The sequence below is a fragment of the Sprattus sprattus genome, assembly GCF_963457725.1.
Source record: "Sprattus sprattus genome assembly, chromosome: 10".
In the NCBI taxonomy this organism is placed as follows: domain Eukaryota; kingdom Metazoa; phylum Chordata; class Actinopteri; order Clupeiformes; family Clupeidae; genus Sprattus; species Sprattus sprattus.
Genome location: NC_137908.1, coordinates 25,659,172 through 25,673,258, shown reverse-complemented (window position 1 = coordinate 25,673,258; position 14,087 = coordinate 25,659,172). Strand labels below are relative to the sequence as shown.

The 14,087-nt window shown below is 43.7% G+C and overlaps 1 protein-coding gene across 1 annotated transcript; it reads left to right on the top strand.

Moving 5' to 3' along the window:
• The first annotated feature begins 553 nt into the window (after positions 1 to 553).
• Positions 554 to 13,693, top strand: taf4a (TAF4A RNA polymerase II, TATA box binding protein (TBP)-associated factor). The gene is made up of 15 exons (XM_080845434.1): positions 554 to 1,230; positions 1,783 to 1,922; positions 3,011 to 3,130; positions 4,937 to 5,053; positions 5,449 to 5,571; positions 5,983 to 6,072; positions 7,072 to 7,266; positions 7,514 to 7,646; positions 7,955 to 8,003; positions 8,633 to 8,802; positions 9,335 to 9,465; positions 10,707 to 10,832; positions 11,094 to 11,150; positions 11,929 to 12,048; positions 13,314 to 13,693. Exons 1-15 carry the CDS (start codon positions 570 to 572, stop codon positions 13,470 to 13,472), a joined length of 2,391 nt encoding a protein of 796 aa, XP_080701560.1. The 5' UTR covers positions 554 to 569; the 3' UTR covers positions 13,473 to 13,693.
• Positions 13,694 to 14,087: the final 394 nt, after the last annotated feature.

Below are 14,087 nucleotides of genomic sequence, written 5' to 3'. Positions count from 1 at the left end.
TGTGACGTACACTTGCTTCATGCACATGCGCATTTAAGATTTTGAAAAACCCCGCCTCGCGAATGTGATGGCGCCTGGAAGATGGCGGTAGACCCCGAGCTGCTGGATGCAGTTTTATCTAACACGGAGGTAGACCACAAAGTTGTCAGTACTATTGTGGGATCACTGGACTGGGAAATTAGGCAGACAGGTCAGGGCACATTTGTGAGCCGAGTTGTTGCTTACGATATTACTGGCAGGTCTTGATGATTGAGCAATGCAAGTAACGTTACCGTTAGTGAAAGCCACATCGGACTTCCATGAGAGACTGCAAGCGAAAGAGGCTAACAAGCTAGTCAGCTAGCTTGTTTGCTAAGTATAAAGAAAGCGTGTTAGCTAGTTAGCTAGGAATAGATGAGTCAGGGAAGCAGTCATAGTTATACTTCCAGAGTAACTTTTTTGCTTACATAAGGTATAGTATTGACTCAAAAGACTCTCATGTCCTGTCATTTGTTTTGCGTTTTTGAATTATCACGCGCATTTGTCTCCACTGCCGCACAAGAGTTTTAGTGCAAAAGAGTGTCAATAGTATGATGTCCCAGAGTCCGACTGTGGCAACAAGAATAACAGGACTCCCGTCAGTCGCAGGATCTGAGACCGCAGTGGGTCATCCCAATCAAGGCAAGGTCGAGTCTGTTGTCACCGCACCTGGAACGTCTGTATTTCAAACTTTGAATGGAGACTACGTGAACTGTCAGACTAAGGTGAGCGGTGTCGCTCTGGCTGGGACGCCGCTGTCAGGTGGTCCCAACGTGAACATTACAAGCAACCCTGTAGTTAGCAACGGATTAGGAATGGCTGACGGAAACACAAACGTCAACGTTATTCCCTCCAGCCCAAACATTGTCATTCGTACAGCCACAAACTCACAGAACACGGTTTTATCACCCAGTTTGGGTAGCGGGGCTACTACGGTAACTATAAGGCCGCCCGTGCAAATGGGGACTTCTGGCGCTATTTCAAACATGACAACGACCACCCAGATTGTCACAGCTTCACAAGGAACTTTACAAAATCCGCTTTTACAAACCGTAACGAGGACGGTCTCCCCGACAGCAGTAGCAGCTGCTGTCCCTTCAAACATGAATCAGAGCGGTGTCCGGGCTATAGCGCCACAAGTGTTCGCTCCTCGGCTGCCTCAGCCCGGGCCAAATCCGCCTGCTAATGTCCAGAACATCCAGCTTCCTCCAGGTAATTTCAACAGTAACGTATATCCAGTCCCTAATTATGCATCCAGTAAACAGTTGTTACCATGTTGTTAACGTAATATGTACGTTATTGTTGTAGTCCAGCCATCCAATCATGCCTCGATTTTACCACCATCCATTGTCAATTAAATACAAATGTAGTCATCAAACGTTTATCCTTTCAATATCATATATCTATCCATGTATTCAAGATCCAGCTATTAATGGCCGTGTACCACAGTGACCGTTTGTTATTGCTATTAACCAAGTATGTCAGACTGGTAAGGTTGGCCTATTATCACTCTGGAAATTATCCCACTAACACACAGGAACTATCTTGACAGACAGACATGGGCCTTTATATCCTACATGTCCGATAGATTCTTATGAATGAAATTTAACTTTATTAACAAGACCTGTGTGACATAGTAATCAGTTAGTTGTAATAAGGGATCATTAATCTTCTCAAACCCATCCCGCTGGAGCCGTGAAATAGTGATTTTCTGTATAAACACTAAGATGTGTGTGTGCATTTTGATTGTTTGTTTGTTCCCAGGCATGGTCCTTGTTCGCAATCAGAGCGGGCAGCTTCTGATGATGCACCAGCAGACTTTGGCTCAGATGCAAGCCCAGGCCAAATCACAGAGCGCAATGGCCCCTCGGCCCAGCACGCCCACTATCTCCACGCCAATCAAGGTAAGACATACTGAACACTCTCCAATGCTAATCCACACCGTAAAGCCTACTGAACACTGCCCAATACTTATCCAAACCACGTAAAACATACTCAACCCTGCCCAAAAAGAATCCACACCATGTAAAACATACTCAACATTGCCTAGTACCACTCCATTAAAAGCTGACGGTGCTGAACACTCCTCAATAATCAACACTGCTCATTACTAGTATCGGTATATTAAAAAAAGTAGAGAATACCGAACACTCCCAAATACTAATCCAGTCAAGGTAAAGCATAGTGGGCAGGGCCCCAATATCAGTCCATTAAAGGGGGAGCATCTGAAACACTACAAGTACAATCAAGGTAAAGTATTCTGGCCATTGCAACACTTACCAGTCACTGCACACAATTCATTCTTGTGAGGTCTAAGTAAAGCATTCTGCACATTGCCCAGTGTGTCCTGTCAAAAGTCAAACAAACTGCACTCTGTGGGTCAGTTTGACCTGACTTGTGCAGCTACAAATGTCACATCTTACAAAGGGGAGGGTTATTTACTTCACTTTTTTATCAAGTAAATCAGCAAGTTCATTCTGTTTATATTTTAAAAGTCAACTTGAAAAAGGGGACTGAAGGAGTTGCAAATCAGAATGAATGTCTTATGGTCCTCATATTCATATGTAGTTTATGTCCTAGCTCTAGAAGTATATCTTGGTCTTACATGTGTGACTCTGTTTCTGAGCTATATGTGTGACCGTCGTCTCAGAGATAAGGAGAATGGAATGTTTGTGTAGGAGAGAGAGCTCAGGGTAGCTTTATTTGAAGCCATGCTCTGTCTCCCTTGGTGTTTACCATCGTAAAGTATAAAACCTTGTTCCTAATTGTTCTACCAGTGCCTGACTGAGTCTCCATTCATCTGTGGTACAAAATTACCATCAATTGTAAAGTCACAAAAATGTAAAAATATAGATTGTAAAACCACTGTTCAACCTGAAATATACACTAGACTACCTAACCACATTAGATGACGCACTTGCCTGGTGATGAATATATCATACGTCTACTCAGAAGTGTACCTACCCCTTATGCATGGTCCCCTTTTTTGCAGGCTCCTGGGACCCCTATTGTTGCCCGACACATGGCGCCGCTAACCGTGACCAAGCAGGGCTCCCCCACTCCCGTTTCTGCCCCAGCAACCACTACCCTTCAGAGACCCCCTGTCTTACAGGTACATCACTCTAAGTCAGGCATTTTCCCCTCGGCATGGACTAAAGAACACCCGTTATTGAATGCACAATGCTTTTACACAGTTTTGTATCTATTATTAGTTATGATATTGGTTAACTACTAGGGCTGTAACGATATTGGATCGAACCGAGAAATCGCGACACTCTGGGCCACGAACCTGCATCGTGATGCGAGGAGGCAGAACCGCGACATGCCCTCAGCGGTCACTTGATACAAAAAGTTTGGTTCGCTAGTAAAGGCGGCTGCTTGCTTCAGCGTTGGGGTTAATTGTTGCGCAAAATTTACTCAGTGCAGTTCATGCTCCCAAAGGTTGCGCGTGTTGTCATGAGCCTGCCATTTGCTTGGCAGATAGAAAGCTGTTTCCCTAACAGAAAGTCTGAAGCTTGAAGTTCTTTTCAAACCTTTGCTTGGGTAGCACTGCTAAACTGAGCAGACATGCAGACTACATTTTAGTAATCTCATCACGTAACATTCGTTTTCTAAAAACAATCACATAGTATTGCATGTTTTACTGTGGTAGAAAATACGTTAGCTTAATGCTAACGGATATGGGAAATCCTATAGAGACTGCGCTTGGTATTAGCATCAATTAATTCACGTTAATGTTTTTGTATGACATTTGATAACAGGTTCCGAAGTTTGTTGAATGTTTTTCCACAGCATTGCTTTGAGTAATAAAAACCTCAATATTTGGTTATAATTTTTTTCTTCATTTTTTTTATAGCTCATACTTATTCTAATGTGAATTAGAAAATATATTTTAAAAATCGCGAGGTAAAACAAATAAATAATAATAATAATAATAATATCGTGGGGTGTATCGAACCGTGGGTCAAGAATCGTGATGCGAATCGAATCGTGAGGTAGGTGTATCGTTACAGCCCTATTAACTACATGAGCTGGGAGATTGCTGCTACATGAGCTCTGTCTGTTTTACTGTATTTTCCAGACTATTAACTGCACCTTATATAAACCGCATTACAGTATTTGATGTAATTTTATAAAACTCCTATATTAACTGCACCTGTGTATTAACTGCAATTTATTCAACGTTACCACATGCCATGTTGTTGTGGTGCGAGTGCTACCATCCATTATAAAAACACAAAAATATACCCCACCTCCACTCAGTGTTATGGTGTCGTGTGAAAATGGACGCTAAACGTTTAAGTTGAATCGTAAATTGATCCCCAGGCACACTATTACCATGAACAAAAATCTTCTAATGTGCTTGCAGTGGGAATCACAACCATTGAATTAATGTGTTTGAGGAGAGGGAGAGGGGACTTCCCAACCCGACACTCATTCATTAACGTTAGATTGATATCAGCGTAGACCCTTGCTCCATTGATGTCCCATTATTTCTCTCAGGATTGTTTAATGTCTATGTGAAACCATTTAACATCACCCCCAAGTGGTTGTGATCACTTTGAACCCACAACTGCCTTTTATTGGTGATCTGATTTTGACAAATGAACATAAGCAAAAGTGTTTCCTGGTTGCTACGGATCTCAAGTTGCTCCTGTTAAGATGGTTCCCTAAGCTATAGAAGGCCAGAATAGCTCATAGCCAGTGTAACTGGCATGAGACCTCACACCTCTCACTGAGGTTCGCGCTCTATAGTATTCCGTTAAGTAGAATCTGGTGGGAATACATTACATACATTACTGGTGGTGATGCTGTGTAAAAAGTATTACGACTTTCTCTCTCCTGGATCAGACTACAGTAACAAACAAGTAATAGTGTGATTTTATTTGTTTGTGTGTTCATGTGTGTCTCCCTGTAGCATCCAGTGGCAGGGGCTGCTGGGGCGACAGTGACTCCCTCCTTAGGGACGGCGGTGCAGCAGACGACACCTCAGAGGACACCTGTAGCGACACCCAACAGAGCCGTTGTTGCCCAGGTAACTCTTGGAGTGCGTGTGTATGTGTGTAGGCTGGATTCTGTTTACCTGAAGCATGACGCTGACTCCGCACGAGAGCACACAGTCTACTCCTTAGCCAAGCCTTAGCTCCTAACCACTCTTACTGTTAGGATCTTGTGTATTTTAAATCAATGTTATGCCTTTGATAGAAACACTTTGCCAAGGGGTTTCATAGCAGTAGTAAGTTGAGTTGATATTTTGAGCCTGATGTACAAATTGTGTAGCAGTAGCAGTAGCAGTAGCAGCAGCAGCAGCAGCAGCAGCAGCAGCAGCAGTAGCAGTTATATTGTGCCTGATGTACAAATTGTGTAGTAGTAGTGGTGTAGTATCTACAATAATGTAACAATATGTATTTCTTTTTTCTTTTTTTGTAGGAGACCATGGAGAATGTGAAGAAATGTAAAAACTTCCTGTCGACGTTGATCAAGCTGGCGTGCAGTGGAAAGCAGTCCACAGAGACGGCGGCCAACGTGAAGGACCTGGTGCGGAAGCTTCTGGTAAGTCTCAACAACTGACGGGGCGAAACAAACCATATATCTTTACACAAGCAGGTGGTGACTTTGTTTTCTTTTCTTAGTTGATGTTTAATTGATTTTTATTGCACTCTACTGGTTGGGTAAGCTTTGCACTAGCTACTGTTCAGAAAGGCTGAGCTCTGAATGGAATGAATGGGTATTAATGCAATGTGGCTTTACTTTTACTGCATGATAAATCTCCCTCACACCAAATCAAATGACCACTCTCTTGTTCTGTCAGTGTTATTACAGGAGGTGTTTTTGCCACTGCCATTGAAAGTGTGCCGAGGATTAATAACTAAATTCTTTGTATAGCAGCATGACGATGAGTTATGTAATACATGTGTGAGATTAATAGTGTCTCATTGTAATTTTCTTTCTGTATGTGAACAGGAAGGGAAGATTGAACCTGAAGACTTCACCGGCCGGTTGTACCGGGAGCTGAACTCCTCACCCCAACCGTATCTTGTGCCTTTTCTCAAGGTAATATTTATATTTCACCTAAGACCTTTCCTTCCTACTCTTAGGCCCAATCTCAATACTTCCCCTTACCCCTTATCTTCCCCCTTACCCTTGAAATTGCGCGTTCATGTGAGAGCTAGTGGTGTCTCAATACCCAATTTGATCAAGATTAAGGGATAAGATTGAGGGCTATGTACCCCTTATTTTTAAGATGATCGGAGAGCTCACTTGCTCCTCCAAGGGCTATCCCAGAGCACACAGCGAAACCAGCTCGGGAATTTTCAAAAAAACATGGCTGCTTGAAGCGAGGAATATTTTACATGAATAAAGTTATCTACACAACTTTTTATATGTTTATAATGACTCTGAAATGTGCTACACGAAATGTGCTACACGAACGATGCATAGTTTTGTAGGTCTTAACTGAAGCTTTCAAACTGTAGTTTTAGGTTACAATTAGCGCGTATACCACCACTCCATTGGTTTATATGGATATCGCTAGTTTCATAGCTCATACAGTCACGCATGACGTACCCGAAACCGAGTGGCGTCTCAGTTTTCAGCCCTTGGCCCTTACACTTGCATGTGCTAGGGTTAAGACAAGACAAAGACAAAGCAAAAGGGGCAAGGGGAAGAATCGAGATTCGGCCTTAATACGATTTAACGGCTCCAGAAGACAAAAAGACATGAAAAAAAGGCCCCAACAACACAGACATTAAGACTTTAAAAAAAGACTTGATATATTAATTAACCATGTCAAACAAAGTGTGAGATGTTTCCATATGAAAAGTGAGAACAGGTTCTTGAAATGGAGACACACTTTAAACCTCACCAGCAGTGGTGGAGCTTGAGCCGAGCCCTCCGGCACACCTGCTCGAAAACACAAGAAAGACAAGCAGAGATGCAGACAACTGCAGAAAGCCTAGAGGGGAGACAGTGTGTGCGTGTGGCAATGGAGGGGGGGGGACCCAACATGTTAACTGTGTGTGTGTGTGTGTGTGTGTTTCTCCCCTGCTCCAGAGAAGTCTTCCAGCCCTGCGCCAGCTCACACCAGACTCTGCAGCCTTCATCCAGCAGAGCCAGGGCCTGACGCCAAGCCCTGCCACGGTCACCCCAGCCATCGCCAGCCCCGTCACCGCGGCCGCCACCACCGCTGCTTTGGGCGGCACTGCCAACCTCACTGCCCCTCGCCCACGCCTCCAGCCAACCACGCTGGTGACTGACCCAACACACACACACACACACACACACACAGACACACACACACACACACACACACACACACACACCTAGGCCTAGAGCAGGGTTTAAAGTTAACAGTGTCTTCTGCTTATCTTAACTCTTAGTGTGTGGTTCTGTCTGACCGACCCTCTCTGTCTGTCTGTCTCTGACTGCCTGACTGACTGACCCTCTCTGTCTGTCTCTCTGTCTGACCCTCTCTGTCTGTCTGTCTATCTGAAAGGTACTGAGGGCTCCTCAGCCGAGCGCCATACGTAAACCACCGCATGTAACCATGGCAACGACACCTATGGTGACTCTCAGGACTCAGCCACAGAACCGAGTGTTTGTGGGGGCGTCTTCTAAGATGATAACAGGTGCGTGTGGGTGGGTGTGTGCGTGCAGCCACTGTCTAAGCTGTGCACGTGTGTGTGGGTGTGGGTGTGAGTGAGTGAGTGAGTGAGTGACTGACCGAGTGAGTGACTGACTGAGTGAGTGAGTGAGTGACTGACTGACTGACTGACTGACTGACTGACTGACTGACTGACTGACTGAGTGACTGACTGACTGACTGACTGACTGACTGAGTGACTGACTGAGTGACTGACTGACTGACTGACTGACTGACTGACTGAGTGTGTTTTCTGTGAAATCTCACTCGTATTTCTTTCTCACTGTCTTTCAGCTGTGGCATCGAGAGGCAGACCTGGGGACAGTGCTGGAGGATCTTTTAAGTGAGTAGGACTAATTGGCCACTCTCCTGTGTGTGTGTGTGTGTGTGTGTGTGTGTGTGTGTGTGTGTGTGTGTGTGTGTGTGTGTGTGTGTGTGTGTGTGTGTGTGTGTGTGTGTGTGTGTGTGTGTGTGTGGCATCCTTCCTGGAGGTGTTGTGCTCACTGGCACATTTACGTCCAGGTTCTGAAGAGCAGCAAACTGGGTCCAGCCCTGATATGGACCTCCTCCAGTCCAGACAGTGGCCCACTAGGATGTATCATTTTAATAATTCTGATGGTTGAACTGGTCAGTTGGTGGTTATCAGTAACATTTACTTAGACCTAACTTGAGGTCACCTGAATATGTGGACCTGTCTTTTTCTCGTCTTCTTTAGTCCCACATTAGGCCATTTAGATGGGGAAGAAGTTCAGGTGCCCGTTAAGTAAACCTTAAATTAAGGTGTCATATTGCCAATCATTTTGAGAGAAGTTTAGTCATAAAGTGGCAGGCTTAAAGTTTCTGAATGCCTAAAGCTTAAATCAGAAATGAGTAATATAATATTATGGCTAGAATATGAATAGAAATGAATACATTTGGTTTGTTTGAATGTGTTGCCCTTGCGTAATACCCTGTTTGCATGGACCGTTTCAGGGATGATGACGACATCAATGACGTGGCCTCCATGGCCGGTGTGAACCTGTCAGAGGAGAGCGCCCGTATCCTGGCCATCAACTCGGACCTGGCGGGCACGGTTATGCGCTCGTGTAAGGACGAGGCTTTCCTTCACACCCCCATGTTGACACGGAGGATAGCTGAAATAGGTGAGGGAGAGGTCATGCTTGTTACTATCTGTCACTGTCCCCAAGAGATCCCTGAGCATGGACAAGCATAGCTCAGCTGTTATGACCTTTTGACCCATGACCTTTTTAGTGTCATAGTAGTGGAGTGTCTACACACTGTGGATTACTACTCTACAGATTTTGGCATAACCTGAATTGTAATATGCCTCTTTTTATTTTTTGCTCCACTGGGATATAGCTGTAGGTCACATGTAGTATATTCATCTAACGACCTTGAGTTACATAGTCACCTCATATGAGTCATACCTCATGTCAGTGTCTTTAAAACACCAGGGGTTGAAGTTTGCCTGTCAAATGTAAATCTCTGGCGAGCCAGCAAAATTGGTTGAAGAAGGCCAATTACTTTTTTTTAATTTAGGATAGCTACCTTTTGATGAGGTTCCTTTTGTTGAATCAAGATTAACAGAGCAGAGCAGACTTTCCAAACCCACTCCGATCTGCCAGTGCTCCGTTGTTGACGCCACAGTGATGTGTGTTTTTGCCCCGCGCGCAGGAAAGAAGTACGGCATCACAGAGCTGGGTCCTGAACTGGTGACGTTCGTGTCCCACGCCACGCAGCAGCGGCTCTCCAGCCTCCTGGAGAAGGCGTCGCTCGTCGCCCAGCACAAGAATGCCAACTTTAAGGTCAGTCAGGGGGCATGTCATTGGACTGAGACCAAAGCTGGGATGTGCTCTGGGTTTGGAGGGGTAATATATGAAGGCCCTGGCTGAGATCGTGTCATTCTAAACTTGCTGCTGTTGTGGTTATTAGTTCAATTTAGGGTTTGGGAGTGTGAGGTATCGATAGAGTGGCTGCATCAAAAGTTGTTCCTTTGTATGGACGAATAAGTACAGTGGTGGCACTCGAGAAAGGGGGCCGGGGTGCTTAGCTTGGCTCCACAGCAAGTATTAAAAGCACCAGCCAGTATTTTTAGACAAAAAGACAACAAAACTACCAAAAAAGACTAAACAAACAAACAAACAAAACTGAGCCAAACGGAAATAGATAAATCTGATGGCTCTGGGTGCATGGCAAGGCTGACGGGGGATGCTGGAGAAGGCCCTCCTTTAGGTGACAGACCATCTGAGTTATGTTTGTTTTGTTTTGACACACACACACGCACAGACGCACATCTTGGTTACTGCCCTACTTCGGAATGTTTGAGTATGTCTTATGTTTAATGAGCTGGAGGGGCTTGGTATTGAGCCCATTTGGTTTATAAAAAACAAAAAACATTTTATACACATCATTCTGATGATGTGTTTTTGTTAAAAGCACAAAGTGCTACAGTGTAAACATGGAACAGATGTTTACTGTTCAAAATGCAAAATGCTGTGTTGTAATCTCACATTCTTCTGGGAGCGTGACGGCACAGTGCTCAGCTCATTTACAGTTATTAGCACTATGGCACTAGAGCACTACTGATCGTTTATTAATATAATATCAAAATATTTATAATTTATTATAAATAACTCATGGCTGATTTCGTCTTTACACACATTACTTCTACGTTATTTAACTTATATGATGCACATGGAACTTCCTGTCGGTTCTGACACATACTAAAGGGGTGTTATTTCACCTCCTGACATTTTTTCTCTCTCTCTCTCTCAAGTCGTTATCATTCTGATGTATTTAGATGTCTTTGTGGTGGTAGCTCTGAAGCATTTTGTATGGGTGAGGGTGAGATGAGTTAGTTCCATAAGGTAGATTGGAGAAAACTCATCACTCCAAATCTCATCCTAATTGTGATGTGTTTGATTGTAACGTGTGTCTTTGATTGATTGTAACTGTGTGTGTTTGATTGTAACGTGTGTGTTTGATTGTAACGTGTGTGTTTGATTGATTGTAACTGTATGTGTTTGATTGTAACTCTGTGCTACAGGAGGGGAATCATTACGAGCAGGCCAGTGATGTGCGGCTGCAGCTCAAGTTCTTTGAGCAGCTGGACCAGATGGAGAAGCAGCGCAAGGAGGAGCAGGAGAGGGAGATCCTCATGAAGGCAGCTAAGGTCAGGCAGCGCTCCCTTACGTTCGTTTCTCTTGCGCACTGGGTTCTACTGGGGTTTGTGCTAGAAATTGATCTCTGTCTGATTCTTCTAGGAACAATACCATTACTAGTACAATCTGAGTTCAGGCTGTCATAGGGGGCATAAGTACCTGGCCAATGGCAACTCCTTGTGGCTAACTTGTGTAAGTGCAGTGTGCTAAATGCAGCTTATGTAATTTATTGTATGTGCTTATGTTTTTGTTGTTGTTGTTTTTTTCTGTAGTCACGAGCGCGACAAGAGGACCCTGAACAGCTGCGTTTAAAACAAAAAGCCAAAGAGGTAGGACAACACAGAGACGTGTAACACCTTACGAGGATGTTGGTCGTCTGTGTCTGTGTCTGTCTGTATGCCATTATTGTGTGTGCCTTCATTCTGAACACAAATTTCAAAGTAAGAACCTTAAAGTTTCACTTTGGCCATGTCGTCTGTAAGGTGTAAGATGTCTGTAAAGTTCTGCCTGTTTTTCAAGAATGCATTATATTTTTATATTAGATTAGACTCAATGTTGTTGTCATTGTGCTAAGTTCAGTTGCAAAGACAATAGATAAGCAAGTGTTTGTTCAAGACATATTTACATAAAAAGTTACTGGTGATCCAGTTTAGCACTAAGTATGTACAGGTGAGTGGTGTATTTCACAGTAGGAATATTTCACACATAAATATTATGTGCAGGTTATATGGACAGTGGTAGTGCAGTGATAGAATGGGGATATAGAGATATCCACAGACAAACACAGCTGATTTTTCTCATTTTATAGTAACACTATGCAACAATTTGACACTTTTTGAGGTATGGTTTTATAGGCAACTAGTTTTGGTACAATCCTGTTGGTGGTGATTGCAAGGTTTTTGCATGCCTTTTAGGTAGTTGGCTTCACTCAAGCAACTCTTTTGAATTGAGTCCTTGGTCCTAGTTAGACTGTGACTGTGTGGGGGGAGGAGTAATTGATGCTTCTCATCATGTGTATTGTATGTGTGCTTGTGCTTCTTTACTGTGACTGTGTGGCAAGTAGAGATTGATCATTTTGTTAATATGTATGTGTTGTGTGTGTAACAGATGCAGCAGCAGGAGCTGGCTGAGATCAGGCAGAGAGAGGCCAACCTGACGGCTCTGGCGGCCATCGGCCCCAGGAAGAGGAAGAAGATGGACTCCCCGGGCAGTGCTGGAGCTGCTGAGGTAAGGGCTCGGGCTCGGGCTTGGGGCGATCTGACTATCCCTAGTAATAATAAATCATCATCACCATAACAACTTCAGGGACCGTTTTCATGAAGCATCTTAAGGCGAAAACTAAGTCCAAACTTGCCGAGATACGAGAAACGTCTACAAATAATGGGCATGTCAGTCATAACTTTGAGACTCATAATTTTTTTGACTAGGAGTAATTCACAAAGCCCTATAGCGCTAAAAGTAGCACCTAAGTCTGGGAGAACTAGGAAGTAGTCGAGAGGACTCCTGACTCAGAACGCTAGTTCTGGAACACAGATGCAGAATTACTGGAAAGATCCAGCCTCAGTCGAGAGGGAATGATTATAGAGCTTTTAAGTACATCACCCACTCACTTTATTAAAATGGAATTTAATTTAACGTTTTATAACTAAATAAGCTCCCGTCTGCATTAAAATGTCATCATACAGATGCATTTGAAACATATTCCATTGCTGCCTGTGTCAAATATCTATGTATTTATTTATGGCTCTTTTTGGAAGGCCATGAAGCGCATGCCCTACTCACTGGCACAGACCTGTCACTCATCAACCAGTCACAGAGGACGAGACTTAACGTCAGCCATAGCAACAGATTCTTCCTCTTGAACTGAGGAGTTCTCGCTGTTCCATAGTAAAAGTTGGTCTCCGCCACTTTGTAAATAGGATTTACGATTAAATTAGGATTAGCGATTAAATTAAGATTAACAGGAAAACATTCAGTACGATTTAGGACTACTCTTAGTGTTCAAATGCTCTGTGAATACAGGCCGGGCTTTCCACCAACATAATGATCATAAGGTAGATCAGATAGTATGAAGTCGTCTTGTCAGATAGAGCATGTTAGAACAAGATCATGGAAGAAAAGGATGTTCAGAGATGACGGCAGTGTAAAAGGAAGGCAAAAAAAAGCAGAAATGGTCTGTTTTAAATCCTAATTTCTGCCCTGTGTCTGCCATTCTCAGTTTTAGGAAAAGCTCTGTTTTGATGTTTATTTAGCTTTGGGTGAAAAACCTATCATGACATCCCCCCCCCCCCCACACACACACACACACACACACACACACTCTTACTCTTTTTTTTTTTTTTTCACACACACTCTTACTTCTCTGTCTCTCTCCCTCCCCCTCTCCCTCCCCATCACCCCACGTCCCTTTCTCTATATCTCACTCTCTCTCTCTGTCTCTCTCTTTCTCTCTCTCTCCTCTCTCTCTCCCTCTCTTTGTCTGTCTCTGGCAGGCCTCCTGCTCCTCCTCAGCAAGCTCTGGCTCTGGGGCATCCAGGCAGTTCACTCGTCAGCGCATCACTCGCATCAACCTCAGGGACCTTCTCTACTGCCTGGAGAACGAGCACTCATCTAGCCACTCCCAGCTCCTCTACCGCGGCTTCCTCAAGTAGACCACGCACCAACGCGCAGCGCAGCGCCAAACTCAGTTTCACTTTTCACACAACTCTTCACCTCTGCCTGGGTTATAGACAAAAGACATCTGACCACAGTGGAGAGTGAGTTTAGGTTTTTAAAGTATATATTTTACCTTTTTGTTTTTTTTCCTTTTGCCTACGACAGCCCAGGGATTTTTTTTCCTCGTAAAATATGCAAAATGACCTATTGTACAAACATACTGTGAATCCTGAGTACGGAATCTGTTTTTATATCTGTGATGTTTCTAAAAAAATGTTTTGGAAAGAATAAAACCGACAGAGTTTCTATAAAAGGAGTTGGTTGCATGTTGTATGGGGTTCCATTTATATGTTTTAGGTGTTTCAAAGGTAATGGAACTGAGTGTCTTACTCAGTTGGACAGCCAGTTGTTGGAAATAATGACACGGCATAAAGTCTACTGTATGTGTTGATGTTCCAAACAAGATGGAGCAGAGCAGAGCAGCATACCAGTGGGAGAATGAATAAGAGAGAAATAAAACGGTTTCAAGTTTTATAACATTACTTGCATACTGTCAGATCACTTCTGGGAACCAATTACACATAATTTGCCCAGCGTTTTACCCCCCGATT